Raw genomic sequence first — 25,945 nt, forward strand, 5'->3', positions numbered from 1 at the left:
ATGCATGCAAACAATGTTATAGCAACACTACAGGATGCCACACAATGCTAATGCATAAGTTAAATACTAAACTTTTTCTTTTATAACACTGAAAATGATGAAGTAAATTGGTAAGGATAACTGACCAACAATGAATCACATAAAAATCCTCATCCTTATCTAATTAACTGTTGTCTGCTACTAGTTTAAGTGGCCCGGTATTAGACTATTGCATTTAATAGTATAAGGGTCTCTCTCCTTGTTTGGCTAATACCATCATCAGATGTTTTAATTTCAAGCTGCATCATGCAAGGCTGCAAAAAAGGCTGATTCTACCTCTTTATATGAGTAATGGATCACTCAAAATCTATGTTTCATATGGCAAATATTTGTTAAGTAAATATGGTAATATTCTAATAAGAACAGTTATAATGAAATTTAATATAATGTGTGGTCAGAGCACACTTTTAGGCTTGCTTGGCTAGGATTATAAGGTGGCAACATGAATAGCTCATTGAAACACATTACTATTTCCCTCCAAATTAGTAGGTTCTAAATGTTTATGGTGTAATTTTTGTTTAGAGGTGAGAGCAGTCACAGCTTGCTTTGAAATCATCAGTTGATGAATTGATTTCTATGCATCTTTACCACTATATATATATATATATATATATATATATATATATATATATATATATATATATATATATATATATATATATATATATATATATATATATATATATTCCCCCACCAGTGTATTATCCATTACTTTATGAATAGAATTAGAGTACATAGTCGTACAGTTGGTAAAACTGTGTTAGATCAAAACAGCATTGCTACCAATGTGATTAATATTTCAGTACTAATTAAATTGTTTTGAAATTAGGAGGTGAGGAAGCTTGGTAGATAAAAAGAAAGGGTAGGATAATGTGGGGTTACAATTTTTCTTTATCATGCATCACCTACTGCTGTAGTTACTACGTGATCTGCCCATTGTACTCTACAACTAATTATCATTGTTGCTATCATCACAACCATCATTGTCACCTTCATTGGCAGCCTGTTGCTGGACAGGAAACCAACAGCTTGCTTGATTAATTCATCTGTTCTTTATTGAATTTTATGATCTGGTGTTTCCACTGTATGATTTTCATAACTGGTTTGCCATTCTGTCTTCCATTCATATGAATATGACCACCAAGCTTTTTTTCCCAATTATTTTTTATGCTATCAAAAGGTTAAAAATATTTGTAGGAATGAGTGTATCAATTCAGTGCTGTTTTTGAGTGAAGACAGCCGGAATTAATGTGAACAAAATAGAATATTGCAGTTTTGAAGAAAAGATGGAAGCAATTAATTCTAGTGATTTGTATAGAGCTGAGGACCAAATGAGGTTTATGATAAGTGTTAATCAACAGTTAATGGAAAATATAAATGCTTTGAAATATCTTGATTCCATTATACTCAAATATAGAAGGATGCAAAGAAAATGAGACATGAGAGGTATTGCATTGAAGGAAGGTGAAATCACTGGGCATTTAATTATACTCAGGAAGAACATAAAGCTTGTAAGTAATTGATTCACATACTTGTAGGAATTGTGTGTTAAATACAAGGTAGGCAAATACAAGGTAGGGATCTCAGCAGTCTCCAGATATTTCAGTAATTCTATTCAGAAGGGTAAAATGAGTTCTGGTGCTCCTAAGAGAAGGTGATAAGGAGATGGCATGCACATAAGAAACTGGTGGCAGCCATTTCAATTGTATTTGCTGTTATATGATACAGTACTCCATCCTCCCCTGTCTATCTCAAGAATACCTTGAACCTCATCTAACTGTCATGAGTGCCTCACATATCCCACAGGTCATATAACAATAAGGGAAATATATATGTAGTTAAGATCTGGATAAAAAATGAGTTAGTGGCCTAGGATCTAATCATGTATATTGTGAAAATCACTGAGTTTTATGACACTTGGTGTAAATTCTAAGGGAGGGGGAATGAGTTGCTGAGTTTTGGAGATGGTTAAATGAAGTCTTTCAAAATTGTTTGGCATTCTGGAGATAAATCAGGTGAGAAAGAGAAGACAGGGACAAGTAAGTGTACAATAAATGCTGTGATAATAAAGAACAACTGTGTGAATTTTGAAGGCTAGAGTGTCAAAGTTTTTGAGAGAGAGAGAGAGAGAGAGAGAGAGAGAGAGAGAGAGAGAGAGAGAGAGAGAGAGAGAGAGAGAGAGAGAGAGAGAGAGAGAGGTATTTCATAGGAGGAAAGTAAGATCATGACTGGAGTATTTAACTGCTATTTCTTTCTTATGAACAATGTTTTACTTATTAAGAAATGCAGTATATATGTTTTTGTGAACAGCTTGATAACTTAATGAATACCTAAAAAGTGTAACAATAAGAAATATATATAACTTTGTTTTACTAAACTAAATACTGTAGTATGATATTTCACAAATCAGGTCCTTAAATATAATTATACTTTGAAATAAATTTAAATATGTTTACATATTTAACCATAGTTTTATCATCTATGGTGATATACAATTACTGTATATAATTTAAAAGCATATTAATTGACAGAATTTTTATTGTTACATAGTTTATTAAATAATCTTAAAAATTAAGCACCAGTGTTTAACACCAAAAGGAACCAAGTTGCAGTACTGTGTATGGTGCTTCACCCACAATACTTTGCTTCTCCTGTTCCCTCCATTGCAATTTACACTGTAGTTATTATGTACATTATGCTCCTGTATACTCCAGACTACCCTTTTATTGGAATGATTCTGCAGAAGAGCATTTTTGTAATGTATGAGCTGAAGCTGTTTTAATACTGAAAACTTTATTAAATAAGTCCTTATTCTATCTGTAATTTTTCATTAAAAAAATGTTATTGTGGCTGAAGAGTATTACTAAATGATCATATGGTTTAAAGTGAACTTCTTACTTTATTTCTTGGAATATATAATCAAGTTTTACTGAAAGAAAGCTTTTCTGAAGTGATATATGAAAAGTTGAACTGCTTTGTGATATGCATGAAATTGACCAGGCTGACCCTAAAGCAGCAGAAGCACATCTGTAATGTCTTGAAGCTGTCACATAATTATATTTCACACCTTGAAGCGCAGGTAATATAACCCAGCACACTCATTATGCTGTAATGAACTAATAAGCTTAATCCAGTAATATTTATGTACTGCATGACTATTAGTGACATGCACCAAAGATTTTGTTTGTACAAGGAGGCACAAGCATATGTGCATAGATGGTTGACGTCCATTTGCTTTCCATTAGCAAATATAGAATGTATTTTGATTATGATGCCATATGTTATCTCTACATTCTTCATTTCAGCAGTGTGCACTGAAGGAGACTTTAAAATGAAGTTTGGGATGTGGATGCTGTAGGAAGTAAAGGCAGTGTGCATAAACTAATCTTTATTATACAGGGAGTTCCAAAAGCATATGTCACATTACAACACTTTATATTTTAATAACTGGAGGATATCAGAACACAATTTATATTCCATGAAAGCTAATATTTTCAAGTTTCTATACTAAAAAACAGCTTAAAAGTGCAAGAAATTATGTTTTTATTAAATTTTTTTTTACAGATGTTCAACGTGTGTGGTGTGGGTTGCACGACACATCCAGACAATAGTTAATTTCTTGCCAAAACGTGACTTAGCATAGTGCTGTCAATGGTTGCCAAAATTAACTGATGAAAACTTGATGATTATACCTTTTAAATGGTATAAGTTTCATCTTGCTTCCACTTGTGGTTCTGGGTATATGAGTTCTTAGAAGGTGACACTTTCTAAAAACTCTTATATCAAGAACTACCTTTCTAAGAACTCACATATCAAGAACTACAAATGGAAGCAAGATGAAACTGGTATCATTTAAAAGATAAAATTGTCAATATTTTTTTTTTTCTGTTAATTTTGGCAACCATTGACAACTCTATGCTAGGTCGCATTTGGCAAGAAATGGACTATTGTCTGAATGTGTCATGTAACCTGCACCATGCACACTGAACATCTGTGAAGAAAAAGTTTAATGAAAAAATAATTTTTTTAATTTTTTGAGCTCAGTTTTTTAGTATAGAAACTTGAAAATATTATTAGGGAATATAAATTGTGTTTTGATGTCCTCTATAGTTATTAAGATATAGAGTGTTGTAATGTGATATATACTTTTGGAACACCCTGTATTGTGTTCAGCAAAAGTTTTTTGCAGAGGCTGTTGTTTATACTATATTTATAGGTTTGAGAAAGTATGCAATGGTTTGCTTGAATGCCTTGCAGTGCCTTGTAAGGTTTACACAGAAAATTGTCACCAGTGGATCAATGTCTTTAGTAAACAGTAAGACTTTTACTATGAATAAAGCAGACATTGTATGCTGATATAAACGTTATTGTTTAATATGCATTATAAAATTAAGTAATTAACAGTTAGTTATGTGCTGGAGATGTCTTTGGTCTTGATATATGAAGGTAACTGCATAAAATTCAGTGGATTCATATGAGAGAGAAGTGGGAAAATGAGGGTGTGCAAGGCCTGCCAACATCAGAAAGGCAGAGAGCAGCTGACCACCAGACCTCCCGTTGCTCCTACCTACCCGCCTGCTTTACTCCACACTCACCTGTATGTCTGTTCATCTGTACTTACTCTATGTACTGGTGCTTGCTTGTCTAAGTGAAAATGCAGCCAGAAAGTGTAAATATGTGACTTTTCTTCCCGCCACCTACCTCTGATGTAACAATTTGGTGTCAGGAGTGAGATCATGGAGTGGCAGGAAGACCCAGAACCAATGCATGTGTATATGTGCATTGACAGGTTTGATGGCTATATTTACACTTATGAGCAAACACCAGTACATAGAGTAAGTACAGGTGAACAGGCAGACAGGTGAGTGTGGAGTAAAGCAGACAGGCAGGCAGCAGGAGTGGGAAGTCAGGCAGTCAGCTGCTCTCTGCCTTCCCAGTGTTGGTACTGGGACGTCAGACATTGGATGTCACCTTGCACACCCTTGCTTCCCCAATTCCCCTCCAACTCCCATCTGAATCCACTGATTACAAACCCATTTAACTAGCAACTATCACAAATATCAGGCCCAATAGTCTCCTCCTTATAGTATGATTTCTCACTTTGAGACTATTCTTTCTATGATCTCTAATAATTTTGGTTAGGCCTAGAAGAAAGAAACCAAAAGCTGTTAGAGTGGGAAAAAAGTGGCAGCCTTTGCATTTGCATGAACTGGGGCTTACTATTGTCATTCTTTTTATAAAACATGAAAAGTAAAGGAAAAGCTTGAGACGTGAACAGAAGGTCTCAAATCCAGGTGATAGTGAGTTAATTTAGGGAAGACCAAGGGAATGGTATACAGTAAGCATTGTGCTGTGGTGTAGAGGTGTAATATTTGGCCTTGTGTAATGTGCATACCTACAGGTGGGAATTCACACCTGTAGGTTTGCTGTGTGCAAAAGCGTGGCCTGTGTTAAAAGGTACATTATTGTGATTACCATTGGTGTGATAGGTAATCTGAATAATGTAACTGTAGTGTGTGCAGCAGGAAGTGAAGTAAGTCAGTAAATGAAAATCACTGATACTAACTACTCTAAACACAGGCTTATCTGCTTAAACTTAGGTTATACTTCTGGTGTGACAAATGTAATGATTGAGTCTATGAGTCTTGGACTGCCAAAGATAACAGTGAGTTGAATGTACACCACTTTCATGACAGTGTGGGGTTGAGAAAGACTGAAACAGGTGTTCAAGACAGGTAGGTGTACACACTTGTTTTGCAAAATGAAGAGAATGAATGAGAATGACTGGGCAAAATGTCTTGAATATTTAGAGATTGGAGATACAATGCTGGATATTGACTAAAGAAGCCATGGAATGAGATTCTCAAGAAGAGGTTGAAAACTACAATGATTACATACAAACTGCAAACAATGCAGTTTGGCAAGTTACCATTAAGTAACAAAAGTTGATCCATTTAAAAATAAAATTTGCTTCTTCATACTGATGACGGATGGTGATGATGCATATAACATTTAAATGGAGTGAAAATGAAAATTTATGTGAAATTGTGAAAGTAGAGGTGCAACATTTTTTTTTTTTTCAGAAAAAATCACCAATAGAAGTCGATCCATTAACTGAGAATGTATAGTAAATGGTAGAGGGAGAGAGAATAAGAGTTACCGAGGTTCAGTAATATGCTTTCATAATGTTCATAAGTGAAGGAGTCTTATATTGTATATGTATAGGAGTAAAAGTAAGGTAGCTAAGAAAGTAGTAGAAAGTGTGAAACAACATACATTGAAGCTGAAGTGGCTCTGACATGTATGTACTAATTATGTAGGATGTGATTCTGGTGTTATGTGGAGTGATAACAAGGATAGGATGATGAATAGAATATAGAAAAATGTCTGATTGTGAGAGAGAAAGTTTGAAAGAAACATAAGAGTTTGTGAGATTGGAATTACAATAGAGAAATGGAGTACATGTGGTATAGTAAAAGATATGAACTGATCTAAATATCACGATGTCAGAATATGTTCTACCAATAAACAATGGCAGTTGATAAAATAATAGTTTATATGAATGACATGTAGCAAGATACTGGTAAGATTTGTAGTGGCAGGACATTTAAGTTCAGCTGAACTCCACTTGGACTGCAGTGATCATTAAAGTCTGACTGGTAGGATGCAGTGTACATTGAATGTTCTGTCAGTCTTTCCCTCTCATGGCTTTATATTGAAGATCAATGGCTTAGATTTCTGGATGCTCATCATTACACTGGTCAGCAGCTGTGAAGATCCCAGTGTAGAATATGAAATTTGGGAAGAAAGATACACATGCAGATCCAGTATAGAATTCACTCATGTCTAAAAGAAAGCTACCAAGAAGGGTGCGATTTAAGGTGATGTATGTTGTGTGTGAAACACCAGAAATTGATCTGAAATTGAGGAGGAAACCTTTATGGTGGTGGGACAGCAGTGTCAGTTGAACTCCTCACAGACTGTGGTGATTACTATTGTCTTAAATGATAAGATATATACCTTGAGTTTCTTGTCAAGGATTTGGTTTCAGCCCCTCCCTCATGGTTTAACCCCATAGAGCAATACCTTAACATTTAAGAATGTTGACTATTTATTATAAAGCTATTCAAATCATCACACTTCACTGACACAAGCAGAAAACTTTGGTATTTACAGTGAGTACATACAACAGATTAGTAACACTGATGAGAAGCATGCTTCACTGCATCATTATGTACAAGGTGCAATACCAAGCTGCTGAAGCCCTTCAAGGAAAAAGCATGTTACACATAGCACACATTCATAAGTCTGTCTAGATATATGCTATATATTTGCTGTTCATGCAGGATTCAGTTCAGATAGACAATGTTATCAGCAGTATACAAGATATATGAAAAAGAAAATTAAAGTTTTTATATTAGAATTTTTGTGTGCATACATCTATACATATTTTACTGTATAAAATTTCAAGAAAATAAAAACCAACCAAGATATACTAAATTAAAAATGTGCTATTAATTTTTAATATGTAAATAAATCTTATGATAATTTTTCTTGTTATTTTTGAATGACATTTTTTTTAAGCACTCTATTTGCATGATCTTATTCCTGTGAGGACATTGATGATATGTTATTAATATATTGTAAATAAAGATTTGCATGGGTATTTTGCAATTGTATATCTGTAATCAAGCTTGGATAATTTGACATGCCCTGCATAAAAAAAATAACAAAATAAATTCCACTGCATAAGAAAAACTGATGCCTCAGTATTATATGTATGTAGATGACTTTTGGAACTAACTGACAAAATAGACACCACTTTAGTAGGTTGAACCAATGTTCTGTGGTGTTTTTCTCTCATATTTTGCATTTAATTTATGAATGGTTTACTGCTTGTATGTGTCATCCTGTGTCTTGGCAAATTTTCTGATTGTCTCTGTCACTTTTCCTGTCACATTGCTTGTGGTTATTTTTTCTCACCTAGATAATTATTTTTTTGGTTATATATTACTGGATCATGTGATAGTGGTTATATTTATTCTTTACAGTGATGGCCTTCATGAAATCTGTCCATCTAGATCTCTATTTATTTATGTAATGAGTGTAACAAATTGAACAATCCCTGTACTTTTTATGATGATATTATTATCTGGTTAAACAACAAGTATTTGATGCAGCAATACTTGATTGTTTTGTGTATGGACTGGAATTAAGAAAACTTAAGTAACACAGTAAGACTTAAAATTAAACTGAAAAGTTAGCAAAGTGAAGTAAGTATTCATATCATCTTACACATATATACTTTTTCTGATACATATTATAACAAACAAGTTTCCATCATGCTTCAAATGTCCTTTGTGTACATTATCAGAACATCTTGAATTTTACTTAAAAATTATTAATGTATATTTAATTAAATATATCATTGTGTGTGTGTGTGTGTGTGTGTGTGTGTGTGTGTGTGTGTGTGTGTGTGTGTGTGTGTGTGTGTGTGTGAGATTGCATACATCATTATGAATGTAATGTTAGGACAGTAGTACTTAATTTAATCTCTGTTTCCTCCCTCACAGGGCAGTAATATACACATTTCCTATAGAGTAGACCAGCTAGTTGATCTGCACACTTTCATATAATTAATCCAATCAGTTACTCTGGTCCTGTTGTCATTTTTACTCTCAAATTTTTTTTATTTTTATTTTTATTTATTTATTTTTGCCACTGAAAATTATTTAGTTTTTGTGCTTACACAAAATTTTCCTTCACAACAAACACTTTTGAAACTTATTAATCTGTCTGGGATTTCTTGTGGAATTCTCAGAAGTTTTATTCATATACGATACCTGAATAAAAGAAAAAAAAAATGACCAATTTTTTTTCATATCTATATTCTTCATTCATTGTTAATTAACTTCAAACCTCCAATATCATATTTAATATATTTAACATGAAACCACTTGTTTTGTTTTCTTATAAAGCTGTAAATATGTGGACATGGGTATGACACTGAAACCATCATCTGTAAATCAAAAAATATTGTTTGCTTTCTTCAATTATCGATTTAAAACGGCACCTAACAGAAAGATCAAAATTCCATTTAAAACGAATGACTTCGATTTTAAGCAAGTTGAAATTCACACGCATTGTTTTCCAGCCACGAGGACCTTTCCACTGAAACAATATTTCAATTTAGCGCGAAATCGATTTTAGGGAACTCTCGCGGACGTAAACTCTCATGAATTAAATCCATGTTCTTTGACTTAAAACGTGATAACAATGTCTTTAGTTTTCTATACATGATTGTTTATTTCACTTGTGGTTTTTTTTATTAATATAGTTTGTCAAGTTCCCACTGTGGTTTTCTGCTACATTTTCTCTCATTTTTACTTTAATTCCTGACCATCCAGTTTTCTATTTGTTAATGTTTCTAATCTGGTAATCCATTTTTCATAATATTAAAAAAAAATTCCATATTGTCTGATGCTTTTATTATTATTATTATTATTATTATTATTATTATTATTATTATTATTATTATTATTATTATTTTCTGTTAAGTACTATGAATTTATCCCTGACACCTCGCTTCCTCTGGTAGTGTTCCCCTAAAGGGAAGACTGCGGCAGAAGAAACCTGTTCAAACATAGCCCCCACTTGCTTATTCTAGCGTTCTACATATCTTTCACACATCTACTACATTACCTTGTCCTTATCCATTTTACTTCCTAGCAGCCTTCACTCACACCTTTACAAATTCTCCATTCTTCATTCTCACTATATGCTCCTGCCATCTGTTTGTTCCTTTGGAACAATTCCACCGCTCCACTCATGTCCATTGCTGCTGCTGTTATTTTTCTTTGTGTGTGTGTGTGTGTGTGTGTGTGTGTGTGTGTGTGTGTGTGTGTGTGTGTGTTTTAATTTATTTTCAACATATTAAAACACCTCTGCGTTTCAGCGAGGCACTCACAGTGAGGAGCCAGTCGATTGGCAGGTTGATGGCGCTCTTCAGGTTAAGGAGGTAGATGAAGCACCACAGGGAAGTGGACACGAAGGCTGTTACCACCACGAACAGGAACCAGTGAGTGCCTTTGGTCCACGCCGGTGCCGCACAGGCCATGCAGATGATGCCAAACAGCTGCGGGGGAAAAAAGTAAATATTGTACCGTTTTGTTGTTGCTGTTCTTCTCCTTATAATAATACCAATAGTAATAATAATAATGATAATAATAATAATAATAATAATAATGATAATAATAATAATAATAATAATAATAATAATAATAATAATAATAATAATAATAATAATAATAATATTATTATTATTATTATTATTATTATTATTATTATTATTATTATTATTATTATTATTATTATTATTATTATAATAATAATAATAATAATAATAATAATAATAATAATAATAATAATAATAATAATAATAATATTATTATTATTATTATTATTATTATTATTATTATTATTATTATTATTATTATTATTATTATTATTACTACTACTACTACTACTACTACTACTACTACTACTACTACTACTACTACTACTACTACTACTACTACTACTACTACCTCCCCCGTCCCATCTCTCTCTCTCTCTCTCTCTCTCTCTCTCTCTCTCTCTCTCTCTCTCTCTCTCTCTCTCTCTCTCTCTCTCTCTCTCTCTCTCTCTCATCGATGAATAAAACATGAACAACAACAACAACATCTCTCTCTCTCTCTCTCTCTCTCTCTCTCTCTCTCTCTCTCTCTCTCTCTCTCTCTCTCTCTCTCTCTCTCTCTCTCTCTCTCTCTCATCGATGAATAAAACATGAACAACAACAACAACATCATCATCATCATCAGCAGGGAGATGTTAACGTAGGTCCCCCAGATGATGTGGCGTTGATGAGTACTAATGGTAATTAGGATGAGTCTGTGGCAGGGTCAGTCCCCAGCGAGGCGCCGTCATGCCGTCCGAAGGGGAAGGGCGACCACCTGAGTCATTCACAGGCGGTGGTCGTGTTTCAGTGTAGTCATTCTTGAGAAATAGCCACAAATCTTTGCATTCATGGCCAATTACTGTGCAGCAAGATTAGTTGCCTCCGTCTGCCTACATCCACTTTCACCAGGACGAAGGGGGCTGCTCATAGTGGCAATGTCCTCGTTTTACAGTTGATAGCTGTGGTGTCTTCCCCGCTCACTGTTGTTAGGAATTCAGTTCTCCCCCCTTTTACTCCCCTTTCCCTCTTTTGCCATGCACCTCGTCCCGCCGGTGCTGGCTGCGGCCCAACCAGGAAGCCTCGAGCCCCAGCCGAACCCACAGCCGCTACACTCTTACCGATTTATTTAACGTGTCACTACTCGCCCTTGTGTTTTGTTGATTCAGCGTTTTCTGATTTGTTGTTGAACTTAGTGTCTGCTTTTTACAAGTCTTCGTATGTCTTACTTATTCATGTATTTTTTTTTCTCTGCCACGTTACTTTGCTGTTGTGAACTAGTAGGATGGCTCTCTCTCTCTCTCTCTCTCTCTCTCTCTCTCTCTCTCTCTCTCTCTCTCTCTCTCTCTCTCTCTCTCTCTCTCTCTCTCTCTCTCTCTCTCTCTCTCTCTGTGTGTGTGTGTGTGTGTGTGTGTGTGTGTGTGTGGCGGCGTCGAGAATTTGATGCGTAATGACACGACTTCAAAGGATGATTTATGCCTGACTTTTTTTTTCTTTTTTCTTTTTTTTTTGTCACTCCATAGTATCGTATAGCCTTGTACCAAATCAAATCTATTAGTGACAAGCTCCATCTCAGGCTGACCTCTTCTGGGGTCGCGTGCACATCGCTTGTTTTGCCGTGTGCAGGTGGAGTTCTAGACCAAAGAAATGGTGGATATAGAAAGTTTTGTGCGTATAACACTCACATGTATACGTTTGATACTAATTACATTTTTCTTTCTTTCGTTTCTGTAAAGTAGTTTCAACACCGGACAAAATAGGCTGAACACTTTTTTGGCTGGCGGTTTCATTTGAAAAAAAAAAAATAAAGTTGCAGCTCACACAATGGTAGTAATTTTTTTTTTTTTACTTCTCACCCATTTTATTTCGTCTTTAAATAAACTGTGATTCATCTGTGAATCATAACATAGATTTGAAATTCAGAACGTTTATTCAGAAATGGCAGTCAGTAATTAGGAACTGTACCACTCATCTAAAGATAAAGTTATAAAGAGGGAAGATTACTATAGTGATATCGCATCGTCATGGTGTATATGGATCTTTAGTACTGAAACGACCTTATTATGGGCTTCATTTGTTCAGAGTAGTGAGTGACTTAGGAATAATAAAAAAAATAAATAAATAAAAATATGGTGACGCGTGACGTGGTCCCAGTTAAGCGAGTTAGGTACACAAGTTTACATTTATTTTTCAGCATGCTCTTTATTATATGTAATTTTCATTCGTGCAGAGTTTTTTTTTTTACTCTTCCTTCCTGTTTATTGTGACAATTCACGTTACTTTAAACGTATTTATCCTCTTTGAGCTCCTTTTCTAATCCTGTCTCGTAGAGTCGGCCGCGCCTCGAGTGACATTCTTGCATGGCAACACCCGGGCACAGGCATTCCTGCTGGTGGGAGGTACTTGAAGCCTCACGTTTATTTTACTTTATTTTTTTTTCCAAGTCGTTCTGTAAATTTTATACTTGATAAGTATTCGGTGGTCTTGGTAGTGACTACTGATGACACGAGCTGCATATGAAGTGATTATGCAAGACTAACTATTATTTATTGTAATGATTGGTTGTCTACGGACGCGCGCATGTGTGTGTGTGTGTGTGTGTCCTTGAGGTGGTGATCATTCTAAGCCACAAGACTTCTGTGAATGAAGCACAGTGTATGAACATATGAAAGCTAACGTGTCTATTCATTCATTCCCTGGATTCTACTTTCGCCAAATGATACGCCGGCAACGTTATGAGTCCCTCCCCTGCCTGCGTTCATTACCACTGAAAGCATGCCTTATATTTCAAAGGGACACTGGAAATAGCCTCTAATAGAGTCTTGGCGTTCCTTTATCAGATTGGACGTTGCTCCTCGCAGTTGCATCCCTCCCATGGAGAGGGATGTTGAGCTTGAAGCAATGACCTACCTTCCTCATTATAAATACACGATTTGGTGATGAGAACGATGAACAGATGGAGCGAGTGTGTTTTGCATATTTTTGCAACGGCCGACGAGACAGTGTGTGTGTGTGTGTGTGTGTGTGTGTGTGTGGAGGGGGGTGGTACGGTAAGGTAGTTAGAACAGGTGTAGAGAGAGAGAGAGAGAGAGAGAGAGAGAGAGAGAGAGAGAGAGAGAGAGAGAGAGAGAGAGAGAGAGAGTTAATTTCTATGTATCTGATAACATGTACGAGTATCTAGTCATTGTGATCAAAATGCTGTGTTTTCTTTCATCACATATCCACGTGATTTATTGGTGAGGTAGCGAGGTTGAGGCGGGAAAGGAATGGGGAGAGCATGCTTGGCTTGAACAGGTTGGTTGCGTTAGCTGTTTTCAAATCTCACCTTAGTGTTTTGCCGTTTTGTTGCCTACGTCATTCATATTATGTCAAGTTATTTTTGTAAACATTTTAGTAATGCCGTGTGCTCATGCAGGTTGGTGGCGGGCTACGCATGTGGTTTTATTACACTGCTGCTGTTGCTGCTACGACTACTAACTTAGGGTTGTTTCCACCGTCTCCAGTGTGCTGACACTGACTTGTGCATAATGATAGTGCATTCATTCAGTAGTGCCGTACGAGTATTGCCTCTATGCATAAAGGGAAGAGAGAGAGAGAGAGAGAGAGAGAGAGAGAGAGAGAGAGAGAGAGAGAGAGAGAGAGAGAGAGAGAGAGAGAGAGAGAGAGAGAGAGAGAGAGCGTACAGTACATAGCGCCAACGTATCGGGGAGGAAAGGTGAAGGAATAAAACTGAACAATCATAAGTGTCACGTGACGTTCTTGGTGCTGATTATTGTGTGAAAGAGAACGAAATAACTAATCACTTGAGAAAATGATAATAATGCAAACACTGGTCATTGGAGGCTCTGCAAGTGCCCGAACTCAGGTATCGTGGGGTAGAATAACACGAGGAAATAGGTGAAATTCTTGGCTTCAGAAAATGTTAAGTAGTGATTGCGTTTCAGTGTGTGTGTGTGTGTGTGTGTGTGTGTGTGTGTGTGTGTGTGTGTGTGTGTGTGTGTGTTGGTTTCGCGCGGTGTATACATTCTACATCCGCCTCTGCTGTCTTCCTTCGCGTTAGGAAGCTCTTACCAGCAGGGAAGGAACCGACTCACCGGCAACTATAGCAGCCAACCAGCCGGTCCCTCTTCCTCCCCCCCCCACCCTGGTATAATACACTTCACCCTCCCACACTTCCTTGCCGCCCTCCCTCCTCCTCCTCCTCCTTCTCCCCACATCATTGGTTTGACTAGCTTTTCTGTGTGTTTTTCTGGCGCATCTCTCTCTCTCTCTCTCTCTCTCTCTCTCTCTCTCTCTCTCTCTCTCTCTCTCTCTCTCTCTCTCTCTCTCTCTCTCTCTCTCTCTCTCAATCTTCACCCCCGCCAGCCACTCACCCACCACACACACACACACAGAGACGTGAACCACTTTACTCAGACACTGAACCGGTAATGCCAGTACATACTTGGGGTGGGTGCCTCACTTCGGTGTGTGTGTGTGTGTGTGTGTGTGTGTGTGTGTGTGTGTGACCTTTGTTGCTGAGCTCTCCAAATAGCGAGAGTGAAGCAGTTATAGTAAAGGAGGAAGAGAGGGAAAGAGGAAGAGAAAGGAAGAGGGAAATGATGATGAGAAGGAGGAGCAAGAGGAAGAGATGCTTTGAAAATGATGTGATGTTAGAAGTGAAATGTAGGTTAAATAAAGAGTGCGAATGGTAGGCGTGGGATGGATAATGAGCGGGTGAGGAGGTAAGGCGTCGTGATGGTGCTGGAGGGAAGGAGGGGAAGTGCCTGCAGTTTGGATGGCAGGTGGCAAGTACGTAAATCTGTAGGCGACGCTGAGGAGGAGGAGGAGGAGGAGAGCAGATGAAAGGGACATTATTAACTATTTCAATGCTAGACAATATTTTCTCTTGATCACCTGCAACTTTTGAGACGCCTATTTTTAAAGCACCGTCTCTTTAATAGTTACTTAGTCTAGAAAAAAATTGCTACTGTTTTTTTTGTCTCCATACAAACAATTTATTATTATTATGTACTTTTCTACAGTGCTCATAAATGTTAGCCAAGAACAACCATAGCAGTTAAAAGCTTAAAGAAGAGAGATAAATAAAAAGGGAGTTGTTCAGTGTGGGTGAGAATGATAGGTGTGTGTGTGTATGTGTGTGCACAAAATTTTATAGGACTAGAAAATCGGGAGGTGGAGATAAAAATACTACTTGGAGATGGATGAGACAAGAAGATTTTATGAAAGGAGATGTTAGGAGATGTTGCATAAAAACTGTTTGTGACTAAGATTAAATTTTTAGTTTTGCTATTTCTTTTTATCTTGTCAACGTAAGTCTGAAGTTAATTACTTATGATGGAGACTGTATGGGGAAATGAAGATGGAAATGTACGTTTGTCTGTCTGTCTCTCCTCATAAATTCTAAATATGAGAGAGAGAGAGAGAGAGAGAGAGAGAGAGAGAGAGAGAGAGAGAGAGAGAGAGAGAGAGAGAGAGAGAGAGAGAGTCTATTCATTCGGATAAGAAAAAAGTGTTAAAAATTATCACTTCCTAGACGACTGCCTCGGAAGAATCATCAGCTGAACTCACATCTGATCAAATGTCGAACCTAGCATACACTTGTGGTGGTGGTGATGGTGGTAGTGGTGGTTGGCCTAACATCATTTCCTAAAGAGACTAATGAATCCATGTGGAGTAGTAGTGCTGATGAGCCCAAGATGTCCTGTTGCAAGTAGGAACTGGGTGGCACGTAGCAAATATCATGGACAATACGGTACCAATATTGCCCTTACTGTGTGCCCCTTTCTCCGCTCACTGAGATTTTTTTTTTTTCATAAAGATAGATATAACAACAACTGAATTACACTGACGAAACTCACGGAAACACTATTTTTACTGGATAAAAACATAAAGTGGTCAAAAGATCTCTTGCCGATATCACACAATTGACCTTTCAGCGCCCCTTTACTGTGTTAAAGTGCCGGCTGGGAAATGTCTCCTTTGTAAGAGAGACGAACTTTCACCAGACTCACTTCCTCGTCGCTCCGGTGACCTGTGTAGAATTTGTAACCTTTGCACTCGGGGATTCCTGCAGCTTTGGAGAAGAAATGGATTAGGTTTTTATTTCATATCCACAAGGACACGACAAAGTTAATATTGTGTGTAATTTCACCACACACACACACACACACACACACACACACACACACACACACACACACACACACACACACACACAGAGAGAGAGAGAGAGAGAGAGAGAGAGAGAGAGAGAGAGAGAGAGAGAGAGAGAGAGAGAGAGAGAGAGAGAGAGAGAGAGAGAATATCATTACAGCCACGCTGTCTGCCCTCAGAACGTCAGCAGCATTGCTTGATATCCTCGTTCAAGTTTTTGTCTGTGAGGGAGACAGCGGCTCCACCCTCAATAAATTAGGGCGTGAGGCTTGAGGCACGTGGACAGGACCAGGTGTTGGGGGAGGGAAGTGTATGGAGGAGGAGGAGGAGGGAGAGAAGGGGGAGGAGGAGGAGGAGGAGAGTAGAATGATGTGAATGTGTGTGTGTGTGTGTGTGTGTGTGTGTGTGTGTGTGTGTGTGTGTGTGTGTGTGTGTGTGGTGCAGTGGACCACCTGTAGGTAAATTTGGGTTGGCAGCTTAACTGGAGTTTTCACAGAGCGCCTCCCTTTCCTTTACCCTGTGCTGGAAAACTAGAGTCTACTTACACACGGGAATACATGTACGTGTGCAATGAACAAACATAGGTGGTGTCTAACTTCTGCACTTTACCACCATGCACACACACACACACACACACACACACACACACACACACACACACACACACACACACACACACACACACACACACACACACACACACACACACACACACACACACACTTCCTAAGACGCATTGCAAAAAACTAAAAATGTGTCGAAAGCGGATGTGTGGGAATCTCTGTTTTTCCTCTTTCCCATCTCTTTCTTGTTCTACGTAATGAAGAGGAAAATCAGACTTTTTTTATTTACCTAGATTTTCTTATTCTTTCACTTTTGTTGTTTCTTCATCTGCCCTCTGCTTCATTATTACATGTTATCTGTATTCGTGAAGAGGCATACTACTCATTAACTCTCTCTCTCTCTCTCTCTCTCTCTCTCTCTCTCTCTCTCTCTCTCTCTCTCTCTCTCTCTCTCACTTTAGCGGTAGTTACGTTATCGCCTTAGTAGCACACCTGTACTCTCCACCTGGTCTTCTTAATGCGACTACGCTCACCACACCTGCGTACATAGGCACCGCGCCCTGTCCGTCATTCAGTAACTCAAATGTACATATTTTTACGTAGGATCAAATTTCTTCACTTTTTTTTATAGTTCGTGTAAGGAAACTGTACTGATGTTTTACGTGCTTCAGATTTCTTTTCGTATCTTCTTTTGATATGTGGATGTACATGTTTGCTCGTGTTGTCAGTGTCCCGGTATAGACTTGCTGAGCATTAGCGTCAGTACTCTTAATGAAATACATATGAAGTTTTTTTATGTGTGTGTGTGTGTGTGTGTGTGTGTGTGTGTGTGTGTGTGTGTGGGATTAGTAATCCAGCACTGTCTTGAGGATCACGTGCTGGAATCATGATCGCCATGTATTATTCTGTTTATCTACGGGTATGGCTGAGACCTTTCACACACCACACACTCCATCCTCTTCCTCAAAGAGACAGTAACTGTTCACTTATTAATAATAATAATAAAAAAAAAAAAAAAAAAAAAACTGTGACCTAGGTCGGGCGGGAACCTCAGGTTGCCAGGTGACACGTGTGGGCGTTACCACTGCGTTAGTAGGTAGAGTATAGCGCGCCCGCGCATGTGTGTGTGTGTGTGTGTGTGTGTGTGTGTGTGTGTGTGTGTGTGTGTGTGTGTGTGTGTGTGTGTGTGTGTGTGTGTATGCACACGGGAGCGCTTACGTGAGTGCGTCAGTGAGCGCGCAAGTTGGTTCCTACAAAGTGGGTTCACTTGCAACACTGTGTGGGGCAGATGTGGCAGTGCTCGGCGGTGGCCGGCTGACCCTCGCCACCCGGCAAGGACGCGCCCAATATAAACTCCGGCCGTCGCCTTCCCACTCCTCTCCTCTCCTCTCTCTACTATCACATCTTTTTCAGGCATCCTCCTTGAGTGCAATGTTTTTCATTTTTCCTTATGCTTGTCGCCTGACTGGTACTCTTGCCACGGCCGGGTCACGAGGGGCACAAAGTGTGTCTACAGTGGGGGCGTGTGTCGCTCCAAGAAGAAGATAACAAGCACCATCATGAGGGGTGGGCACTGCGGCTCGGCTCCCTAGGACAGGATAAAAATATAAGTGAGCGCTGAGCGAGGTAGTAGTTCGTTCCTTGAGAATATTTAGCCTGGCACTCCTGCAGGCTGACGTCAGGTACTGCCGGTCCGTCCTTGTGAGACCCTCACCCCGCCACTCACTGCCGCCGTCCATTATCATCTCAACTCCTCGCCTCAGATAGGGTAACTTCACTGTTGCCTCGCCTACAACACGCATCTTCTGTCACCATTGTCGGTCATGTCACTGTCACACCCAGTGAAGCTTTATTCATCCCGAGTATACGTGTCCCCCTAGTGACGCTGCCTCCACCAGTACCTAACAGTGACTGCTCACCACGCCACCACAGCAAGGGGCGCGTATTATCAGTGAAAGTCAATATAATCTTACGTCTTCGGAGATGCAGGGATGCAAGCGATGTTTCTATGATACACAGGAGGAGGTTTAATCAATGAAGCTGGTACTATGAATTACAAACTATACGCTAAATAGCGACTGTAAAATGTGACTTAATGCAGCTTACTGCATGAGGTCTCTCATTGTATATTTTGTCTTTCCGGTCACGCTGAGGTCAGGCGAGGGAGGAGCAGGCGGCTGCAGTACTGTAAACTTTTACACCTAACGTTACTTAGTCGTGGAAATTAATACAGTCCGTTAAGAGTGTAAAAAAAAGTGTGAAAACAATTGAAAATCAGAAGGTAATATAGCATGGAGCATGACTTCATTCCTGCTAAAGAAGTTGTTGAGGAGTTGGGTTGATTAACCATGCAGATAATGACCTAGATTCCTGTTCATATCCGCCATTAGGAGGTACATTAAGTGGTACCACAAAGCAACCAGTCCCGCCGCCTCACCCTCCCTTCCCTCCCTCCCAGGCAGGAAAGAGGAAGAAGGGGAAGAAAGAAAGAAGAAGGAAAAAAAAAATCTCATCGGTCTGGGAAGCACTGCCTGGGTTGGATTTCTCTTGACTGGTGCCAGCAGAGCGTACTGTAGGTAGGTGAGGTGTGTGTGTGTGTGTGTGTGTGTGTGTGTGTGTGTGTGTGTGTGTGTGTGTGTGTGTGTGTGTGTGTAAGCAGTGACCCACAATCGCGTCAGTAGTTGCTTCCACCGGAAAGAGTTTCACCCGCAGGTCAAGAAAGTCACTTAATGACGCCGCGGAGAGGAGAGGGTGACAGCCTCGTCCGGAGGGTTGGAGAGAGAGAGAGAGAGAGAGAGAGAGAGAGAGAGAGAGAGAGAGAGAGAGAGAGAGAGAGAGAGAGAGAGAGATATCTTCACTTTGGACATCATTGAACTTTCCCAGCGAGTCACTGTAGATTTTGTCTATCGATTTCGGACAATATTCACCTAAAGGGACTGGTAATACGGTTTCAACGATCGAACGAAAACCGTGACTGGATATAAATCGAAGCAGTTTCCATAGTACACGTTCAGTAACTGTGGTAGGTATTGGCGTTAACGGAGATCATGACCTGCGTTGTGGGAATGGTGATGCGTCATTTTGCTTCACTCATGGGAAAGCGACGACACGATGCCACGGATATCACTGACTGATTGACTTTCCCAAAAGCTTTCTCTTCGGTACCAGGAGGAAGGGTGCGTGTGGCTGCTTAGGGAAGGAACGTTGCTGGTCAATCTGTCAGTCAGTCAGTGTGTGTGTGTGTGTGTGTGTGTGTGTGTGTGACAGAAAGAGAGAGAGAGAGAGAGAGAGAGAGAGAGAGAGAGAGAGAGAGAGAGAGAGAGAGAGAGAGAGAGAGAGAGAGAGAGAGAGAGAGAGAGAGAGAGAGAGAATTTTTTGTTTGTCTTGGTTTATTTCTCTCTTTCTCCTCTCTCTCTCCCCCAAAACAGATAAACGAACACTGGCACACACACACACACACACACACACACACACACACACACACACACACACACACACACACACACACACACAATGAGGTCGGACTTTAGTGTGTATTGGGTAACGCCCACCTTTACCAAACAAAAGGTGTTTACGGAGCCTGGATCGAATTGTCCTTTGTTTATCATCCGCGACCCGTATACTGTGAGTCCCACTGGGCAGACCGTCGTGGTGGGAAGCTTATGCGGGTTTTCAGCGTGAACAGAATCTCTCCACCTTGGAAGTCATACTGTCACACACTGCTATCGTAAAAATAACTGGAGATGGTGTAACAACGTGAATGCTTAACTCTGTTCATAAGTTTGCTTTCACGGGGATATTATTTGAAGAAGTCAGAGCCACACAGTGGTATTGTAATTGTAACTGAGCGTAACGATGTGGATGGTTATGTAAAAAGTTTGCTTTCGCTGCATGTTACTTGAGCCCTCCAGCTTTTAAGTTTTCATTACACTACAGGGACCGGGGCGGCGTATTAACACCGAGGATGTCTTTGTTTGTAGTGTTTGCTGGCTATCTGGAAGTCTTCTTAATCTTCTGCCTTTCTCAACACTGATGTTTTTACTGGTATGGTCATCCTTTGTTAACACTCAGACCATGCAAAAAACCGTTTCCATGGTCAAAGAAACAAGACTAGGAGATTAATTTTGTCTTTTCTTGGAAAAAAAAAAAAAAACTATTTAAGAGGCTGTAGTGCAAGAAGTGTCTAGTTGCTAGTGTTTATGGGGAGGTTGTCTTGCAGGGAAACGGGTAAGTTTTTTGTCCCTCAAAGATTATTACTGCGATTTGTATTTTTTTTATCCATGTCAGAAAATTAACCAACAGATATGATGCGTAAGGAAATTTAATACCCTGATTATAAACCAAGATACAAGCCAAGGTATTTGCACCATCTGTCGTGACTGTGACAGTTTACCACGCCTGACAGATGAAACACTCCCATGTTCATATTAAGGGAAGATACGCTACATATTTATGAAGTTTCAAGTCTCGTGAATTTTAGTGGATTGCAGTAGCAATGAACACCACTTTAACTTTTATACTCATTCACTTCCGTGGTAATCCTTAGTGGCTTACGTATATACTTCTGTCATGCCGCATTTTCAATGACTTTGCAAGGATGTCATTAATGAACCACAGGAATTTCTACTACAATGACACTAAAGTGTATAGCAGCACAGTGGCGTATTAGCTTTATAATTACATTTCTGAAGTAACCAGACATAGTGAACCCGCCGCAGCGCACTCATACCCACAGATCAAGGGACAGATTGAGGAAAAACGGACGCTGCCACCCACCACGCGAAGCCCTGGCTGTGGGGTCGGATATCCGCTATGGGAGAATAATCGGCAAAAAGGGTCGATATGCTGAGGGCGGGGCGGAACAAAGTGGAGTGGGCCGGTGAGTGAGGCAGCGGGCGTGCTGGGTCACGGCTGAAGGACAGGAAAAGAGAAAGAAAGAGAGAGAGAGAGAGAGAGAGAGAGAGAGAGAGAGAGAGAGAGAGAGAGAGAGAGAGAGAGAGAGAGAGAGAGAGAGAGAGAGTTGGGGGAGGTGAAGAGCGCGACGATCATACTTCTCGAGGACCTTCTTCGTCACTGCTAAACCTGTTTCCCTTTAATTCTGCTCGTTAATAATGTGTCTGGCGACCGTCCTCATATCTCTGTCTTCACTCAGGTCCTTCCCGCGCCAAATACCTCCCTTTCTTCCTTCTCTCCTGCTCCTCCCCTTCCCTCCCTCCCATTTCCTATTTCTCCTCGCCCTCCTCCCGTCATACGCTATCCGCGCACATTTCCGGGGCGTCACCTACTTGTACTGCTGCTGCCTCCACCACGCCCCTTACCTGCCTTCCGCCCCTGTCGCTCTATCGCTTCCTCTCACCACCTGCCACCTCTCCGTGCCAAACATTGCTGTGGGGCCTCACACCTGGAGGGGAGGGCGGCAGCGTGGCGGTGGGCGTGACGCTCTTGAAACTCTACCCACGGAACCTGACACCCCTAGCTTAACGTCACGTAACAACACAAGTCGTTCTTAGTCATCGTGGTGTGTGTGTGTGTGTGTGTGTGTGTGCGCATTATAAATTAAAGAATAACGATTTATTGATGCATAAGAAATCATTCTTTCCCCGCAAAACAGCAAGACATACACGACAGACAAACAAACAAAGCAACATGCTATGCGCACAATATACATTGAATTCGATAACTGTTCAGGGAGGATTTCCTTTCGTACACTGGTGGTGTTTACATGAGCTTGCGTATGTTCGGCCACGTATTGCTAATGTGTGTAAAGCGTTCACGGGGCCCAGCAGCCGGGCGGAGTTAAAGGAAAGAGAGAGAGAGAGAGAGAGAGAGAGAGAGAGAGAGAGAGAGAGAGAGAGAGAGAGAGAGAGAGAGAGAGAGAGAGAGAGTCGGAAGGTGGCTGAAGGCTGTAGTGGCGAAAGCTGAGCAACAACATCGTCCAAAATAGCCTGATGATAACGTAGACGGCGGCGAAAGCCTAGTGAGATACAGTGAGTGTTACATGATGACTACATAGGCACTCACACCCTGTCTGGTTTTACTTTTACACTTCTCTCAGTGTGAGGGAACTTAGAATAAATGAAAGTTTAAGAGTGATGGATACATGTGGTTCAACTTCAAAGAAGGAAGGATGAGGAATTTAAACTTAGGGAGTGTGGCACAGAATGATGAAATTAAGGAAGATGTGGCTTGACTTGGCCAGATCCACTATCACTGCTGACACTAAAAAGATGAGCAGGCTAAACAAATCTTGTTTTCGCGTGAACCACCTGCATGAGGATATGAGTCAATCTGACGAGGGGTGATGGAATAATGTTATCTGGTGGTGAGTGAATACTGCGCAAATCAAAGGTGATGCCATTGTAGTGTTGGTGGCATTGTTGGCTGTAAGTGATATTTGGAGAGTGCTTGATGAACGCTGTGATGAACGCATGTGATGTGGAAGGAAACTGGTCACTGCTCGCTATGCAGGAAATATGCTTTCGGTGATAAGGCTTGATGTTGATGGTGTTGTGTTGTGAGCTGACTTGTGCTTAGGTAGAGAGCCGCTGTAGCTCCGTGGGGTTATGAGTTGCTGAGTGTGAAATAAAAATAAATGAGGAGGCTACCGTCCCCTGAACCTTGGGAGTTCGTTTGGGAAGTACTAGGACGAAAGGCGATCTCAATATAATTTCTCCCCTGAAGCCAAGAGTGAGTGACTAAAGATGAAAGCAGCTTTTAGAACAGTTATAGGCTACGTGATTAGAGGCATATCGGGTTATCCAATTTGAAGGACAGAAATTGTAAGGAAAAGAATATGGAACGCGTTTATGACAAAGGTGATTGCTTGCAACGGTTTACAGGAAAAGTTAAAATAAATTTGCAGTATTACGGGCATGCAGGACAGAGCAGGGTAGTGTATAATGTGGAGGGTTTGGTGGCCTTGGTGCACTGGAGACCATAACGTCATATCCCACTGACTCACTGAAAGGGAGGGGAGATGGAAAATGGGGGGAGAACGGACGGGGCGTTGGCTAGTGTTGTATCAAAGGAGAATTGTATAGACGCTTGTCAGTCTGTTTGGCAGCATATTTTCAATTTTTTGTTTATATAAACTGTTTAATGCCGGGATTGCTGTAAACGAACAAATTTGGTAATGTTATCTCTTTTTATCCTTTCACTCTAAATTTAACAGCAGATAGACAGATAGATAGATAGATAGATAGATAGATAGATAGATAGAGAGAGAGAGAGAGAGAGAGAGAGAGAGAGAGAGAGAGAGAGAGAGAGAGAGCGAGAGAGACGAGAGAGAGAGAGAGCGAGAGAGAGAGAGATCGTGCCTTTGTTTGTTATAATATCGACAAAGGGGAGATCTGTTTGAAGCGCTGTATTATCGTCTTAACTGGTAATTTCATGAATCAGTGTGTGTGTGTGTGTGTGTGTGTTCCTTATCTGGGAGTCGTAACAGTGCACGGGGCAGCAGGGTGTACTAAGTGTCGCCTGAAGCACCAACAAGCAACACACCGGGTCTGTGTTCTCCACACCTCTCACCTTGCCCCGCACTCTGCCTCATCCTCCTCCACCTCCTCCTTCCACTCTTTCTCCTCTTCCTCCTTCTCATCATCCTCCTCCCACTCTTCCTCCTCTCCCAGCCTCTCAGTATTCAGGAAAAAAAAAAAGCTGTCTGCTGTGAACGGCCATTGACTTCAGTTACCCCTTGCCAGGATTTACTCCCATCCACCTGCCACACTCACTCTCTCCACAGGTCTCTCTCTCTCTCTCTCCTCTCTCCTCTCTCTCTCTCTCTCTCTCTCTCTCTCTCTCTCTCTCTCTCTCTCTCCTCTCTCTCTCTCTCTCTCTCTCTATATATATATATATATATATATATATATATGTATATCCACACCCTGCCAAACTCTCTCTATCCACACCCTGCCCAGATTGACTCGAATTGCGTAATGCTCAAGTTGAGGCATGCTGACATTAATTGTTTTCATCACCCTCATTTGACAAAAGGATCATTGCGGCAAAATATCAGGTGGGGAGGTTTTAAGAAAGATGACGTGACTCCTCTTTTTGTTGTCTTGTTCTCCAGCGTTACTCAAGTGATGGTTTATGCATCGGTCAACTTTTGCTTTGGACTTCATTGAGGTCATTTGCTTGTGAAATTTAAAATAAACCTTAAGAGATATGTGAATATGATCGAACCTTGAATTAATCACCTGAAGAGAAGAAAGGACTTTTTTAAATCTGTATGGTTATAGATGAATGTAGTAAACACGGAAGTAGAAAATGGCGGAAAATTTAACATACGAAAGCTTCATGAATTCAATCCTTTGAGATGTTGGGTTCTTCGTTGATAGTATTCGTTCGCCTGGGCTCCGTTATTGACCTTTTTTGGACGCGTGGAAATGATTGCATGTAGTGATGGGCCGCGCGGCCGTGAGAGGGAGCCATCGGGGGGTAAGGACTTGTTGAGTGGGAGATTGCGAGATAAGAGAGAGAGAGAGAGAGAGAGAGAGAGGAGAGAGAGAGAGAGAGAGAGAGAGAGAGAGAGAGAGAGCGAGAGAGATGAGAGAGAAGAGAGAGAGAGAGAGAGAGAGAGAGGAGAGAGAGAGAAGAGAGAGAGAGAGAGAGTTAGGTTCAGCAGTACATGAAAGCAACATTGTCTACTGGCTGAAGGGTGGAAAATTCCTTCAGTAGAGGATTGGATGCAGTGCGTGCCTGCTTTTAGAGGCCGTGCTGTCCAAGATTCTTGTCTTCAGTGTGTAAGTGCTATTTTCATGGCTGCTGCTCTTGGGATCGTGCTAACGCCCTTCTCTTAAGCCTGACGCACGAGACTGCAATCCGTCCTCATCCGTCATCTGTCCTATCTCATCTAATTAAACTCCGTCATTCCATTCACTAACACTCTGGAGCAACATCTCGCCAGTTCCATTTTTTTGCCTTATGATTCGTGCTTCTTCAAGATGCCACTAGGGCTACGGAGACACCTTTG

At 40.2% G+C, this 25,945-nt stretch overlaps 1 protein-coding gene across 3 annotated transcripts in view; it reads right to left on the reverse strand.

The window, feature by feature from the left end:
• LOC135106782 (MARVEL domain-containing protein 1-like) overlaps positions 1-25,945 on the reverse strand; it is a 46,629-nt gene that overhangs the window by 5,184 nt on the left and 15,500 nt on the right. For all 3 annotated transcript variants that reach the window (XM_064016088.1, XM_064016087.1, XM_064016086.1), the window contains exon 2: positions 10,007-10,174. In XM_064016088.1, coding sequence (XP_063872158.1) covers positions 10,007-10,174 — 168 coding nt within the window. The remainder of the gene's footprint in view (positions 1-10,006; positions 10,175-25,945) is intronic.

This window comes from Scylla paramamosain, chromosome 14 (genome assembly GCF_035594125.1).
Source record: "Scylla paramamosain isolate STU-SP2022 chromosome 14, ASM3559412v1, whole genome shotgun sequence".
Taxonomy (NCBI): domain Eukaryota; kingdom Metazoa; phylum Arthropoda; class Malacostraca; order Decapoda; family Portunidae; genus Scylla; species Scylla paramamosain.